Source organism: Sander lucioperca, chromosome 12 (genome assembly GCF_008315115.2).
Source record: "Sander lucioperca isolate FBNREF2018 chromosome 12, SLUC_FBN_1.2, whole genome shotgun sequence".
Classification (NCBI taxonomy): Eukaryota; Metazoa; Chordata; class Actinopteri; order Perciformes; family Percidae; genus Sander; species Sander lucioperca.
This window is the reverse complement of record NC_050184.1, coordinates 25,457,802-25,462,163: the sequence shown is the minus strand read 5'-3', so window position 1 is coordinate 25,462,163 and position 4,362 is coordinate 25,457,802. Positions and strand designations below refer to the sequence as shown.

The following is a 4,362-nucleotide window of genomic DNA, read 5'->3' as shown; positions in this document are numbered from 1 at the left end:
TTTGTGCCCTAAACGTGCTATTAGATCGTTGTCATTGAACTCACAGCATTGTAGCCTGTAAATCACTCACATTACACTACAAACTGTCACGAGGAAAGACAATGAGCAGTGCGTTACACCACAGTCGTGTCCAAGAAATATAAAGGCATTTCTCTCTACCTTCTGCTCTTAGGGAAGTCGGTCAGCTGACTGTAGCTGTCAAGACTGTATCGTGCGCCCTCCTCCTCGGTTTTCCTCCTCCTTCTCTTCCTCTATTTCTGCGCAGAGTCCTGCTCCGATTGGAGAGCTAAGCGCTACGGCAGCCTTTCAGCTCGACGTCACGGTGCGCTATAGGGATAAAGCGCTGGCTGGCTCCAAGCGCAGTCTGCTGGATACCACTGAGTGGGAGAGAGAAAGAGAGGCGAGCCTTTAAATCTCTGCGGTGCAGAGCTGGAAAAGCTGCGTCTCAGCGAAAATCAGACGCCCTATTTACTCTGCTGATTTGCTCCTATTATTTTCCTGGAGAAAAAAAGGACTTACAACCAAGAAGTCGCAACGAGGACTGGTGCCCGTATCAGCGAACAGACGTGGTATTTCCTTTATTATTATTTATCTTGTTTTTGTGTGCGAGTACACTTCTACTGAAGGGACTGAGCTTTTACTTTTGCACTGAGACGCATTGCTTTCTACCTCCCGTCTGGTCTCTCTGCCAGATTATCCCAGCAGAAGTAGGCTATATGACGCAAACCGTGTGCAGAGCATAGTGTGAAAGTTTTCCTCCACTACTTTTTTTTTTCATTTTCCTTTTTTTTTTTCCCACCGATCACACGCTGTTTCATGCTACAGCAAGTCTGTGCACAGCAGTGGAGGAGCCAAAAGAACTATTGCATGAAACAAGAAAGGAGAGAAGAGACACTATTTAACAAGCCAGTTTTTGCAACGCTCGCAAGTACCTTTGCGTATCTGCAAAAGAGTCGCGACGGCAGCATGAGTGCAGAGCTGAGCATGGGCCCGGAGCTACCCAGCAGCCCTCTGGCTCTGGAATATGTCAATGATTTTGACCTGATGAAGTTTGACGTGAAGAAGGAAGGCCTGGCCGGGCTGGAGCGCAACGGGGTGCGCCAGTGTAACCGCCTCCAACCCCAAGGCTCTGTGTCGTCCACCCCCATCAGTACACCCTGCAGCTCGGTGCCCTCCTCACCCAGCTTCAGCCCCACAGAGCAGAAAAGCCACCTAGAGGAGCTGTACTGGATGCCGAACACCGGGTACCACCAGCAGATAGACCCGCAGACGCTAAGCATGACCCCAGAGGACGCAGTGGAGGCCCTGATTGGAGCCACAGCTCACGGCCACCCTCCGCCTCCGCATGTCCAACAGCAGCTGCAGCAGCAAGGCGCTTTCGAGGGCTACAGGGGCCCGCATCACCATCACAGCCACCACGGCCACGGTCAGCAGCACCATCACCCATATGCGGGGGGCATCCCGCACCACGCCGATGAACTGTCCGGACACCCGGGCGGACACAGCCACCCACACAGCCAGCAGCACCACCATCACCACAGCCAGGACCCCGACAGCCCGTCCCCGGTCTCCCCAGACTCCCACCAGTCGCTCCATCACCACCGCCACCACCATCACCACCATCCGCACGGCCACCTGAGCCAGTCGGCGGGGCACCACGGCTCCGGGAGCGGACTCAACGTGGAGGACCGCTTCTCCGACGATCAGCTGGTGTCCATGTCGGTGAGGGAGCTCAACAGACACCTACGGGGCTTCACCAAGGACGAGGTCATCCGCCTCAAGCAGAAGCGGAGGACCCTGAAGAACCGGGGCTACGCGCAGTCCTGCCGGTATAAGCGGGTGCAGCAGAAGCACGTGTTGGAGAACGAGAAGACGCAGCTGATTAACCAGGTGGAGCAGCTGAAGGCGGAGATCAGCCGGCTGGCGAGAGAGAGGGACGCCTACAAACTCAAGTGTGAGAAACTGACCGGGTCAGGGGCCAGTAACGGGTTCCGCGAGGCTGGCTCAACCAGTGACAACCCTTCATCACCAGAGTTTTTCATGTGAGTTGTCGTAGCCTTTTCTTGTGAACCCCCTCACAACAAACTTTCCCCTCCACCTTTCCTTTCTCCACAAATGACTGACTGGCCGATGAACAAACGATAATAATCCACACCTCCCATACTGTTTATGATTATACTAATAACGGTAACAATTATATTCATATTAGAAGAATAATCCATCCAAATAGTATTCTCATATATAATCATCTCTCCATCAACGTGTCAACTGAGATACAAAGAGCAATGTAGAGTGTCTGACCAGTCGCAGCATCTTTGTAGATTAGTTGCTTTGTAGTGAAGAGACTTTTTTCTTTCTTCTTCAACGAAGAGGATCGGCTGATGAACTTTTACTTTTCTTCCTTTGAGGCTATACAGCTTTGAAATAATCTGTAAGTATGTGGGATGGCGTCGAGGCCGTTGTCTTGTAATTTTGTTCTCCAAAATGATGGCATTGTTATGAAACAACAAGCAGGCCTGGCCTCGCAGCCTGCAACACACACGAGACTCACATTCGACAAGTGGGCCCGTAATCTGAGAAAAAATTCCAAAAGCAAGACTCCACTTTATGCAAATTTAACTTCTGTCTACTAACCCAACACGGGAGGGACATTTTATGCAACATCTCATTGATTTATTGCCTGCTTGGTTATATTCGAATATATATTGAAACAAAAAATCTGCATTAAATATTAATCCTGCATGCTGGACATGTACGGTAATAATTTCTATTTTGTACTTTCATCTTCTCGTGTATATTAAGAGCATGTTGTTGATCTGCGCTTCTCCATAGTTTTGGGGGGTTAGAGAAATGCAGCGGGGACAGAACAGCAGGACTGCCAGTGCAGTATCATATGGTGTGGGTTTCTTTGGGCTTGTAAATATTAGGCAACCGCAAAACTGCACAACAAGATTGAGGAGGCTGGTTTGAACTTCTTTCTTTCTTTGTTTTGTGTTTTTATTCCATTTATTTTTTATGATTTTTTTTTATCATGTGGGGTATTAATTGAGAGGAGTGCATTTTTTCTGTTGCATTTAAATACAACAAACTTTGTGTGTCAAGTGCAATTTTGGATGATGATTTGCAAGTTTTCATTTTGAAGTTTGTGCAGACCTCCCTCCAGGAAGACATACGTACTATGAAACTATATTGTGATATTATTCCGCACAGTGCAAAGTTTTAAGAGTGATATTTGGACACATGTTCTGTGAGGCTCAGGAGACAAACACGTGGCCACAATATTATTGGACCCAGATTGCACAGAATTAAGGCGAGGTTACACTTTTCTACATACTGTTTAGCAGCACACACAGTGTGGGTAAATGCTCTGTGTCATTGTTATTCAACGTGGCTTTTGTGCCACTAATTCAGAAAAGTTATGTTCTGCCTTTCTATTAACTCTTTAACAAACCACATCAAACCAAGACTAAACCTCTCATTCCGATTGGCGGCCACCTGTAGCATATTACACTGAGCCCAATATTAATGATTTATATTTTTAACAATATTTAGAAACAACAACTTACTTGTCAGGGGTTTTATGTAGAGTTAATATGTAAATAGCGCGGGCATTTTAATACAAAGTTTGACTATTAATGTTCTATGTTTTCCTGATTTTTTTTTTCTGCCGGTCAGTAAAAAAGGGGATTCAGGTTGTGCAAATTCTCAAAATGAAAACAATGTTTATGTTATGTAATACGTTTTTGTCTGTTCTATTATTATTTGATGATTCTGGTTCTGCTGGCCAGATGCATAGTTAAAAGTTTTTATTTTAATGATTTAAATTAACAAACTGTCAGATCATATCGAATAAGCATGGTGCTTGCATTTGAACCTATTGTTGAAAAGTCATGCATTTAACAATCTTTGGTTTGTTACTGATTCAACTGTGTTGAAATCGAACTGAAACTGCAGCAGCGGGTTGTTGTTTTGTTTTCACCTATTCCATGTACTACTTTGCGATGATGGGGATCAATTTTCAATCCTGTTTATATGAATAATTGTTAAAATTGAACTGTTCCATTCAGGCTGGTTTCTGTTTTGTCTTATTTTTGGTTGTTTTTTGGAAGAAATTGTTTCCTATTTTGCTTATTAAAGTCATTGAAATGGCAATAATCACCTCTCAGACTTTTTTTCTGCCGCCATAGGAAATATCTGTGATATGATAACAAAGTTAGGCGTAGACTGACATATTACCAGTAATTAATAATCCCACACACACTGCAGTAGTAGCGCCAGAACACACTCACTTCCTGCCAAGGAAAAATAGAGCCAGAGCTATAGGACACTTTTTTTTCATCAAGAACTTATTCGCTAAATTGC

General features: G+C 45.3%; 1 protein-coding gene across 1 annotated transcript; it reads left to right on the top strand.

The window, feature by feature from the left end:
- The first annotated feature begins 296 nt into the window (after window positions 1–296).
- mafba (v-maf avian musculoaponeurotic fibrosarcoma oncogene homolog Ba) lies at window positions 297–4,155 on the top strand. Its single transcript, XM_031316621.2, has one exon. The coding sequence runs from the start codon at window positions 817–819 to the stop codon at window positions 2,044–2,046; it is 1,230 nt and encodes a 409-aa protein (XP_031172481.1). The 5' UTR covers window positions 297–816; the 3' UTR covers window positions 2,047–4,155.
- Window positions 4,156–4,362: the final 207 nt, after the last annotated feature.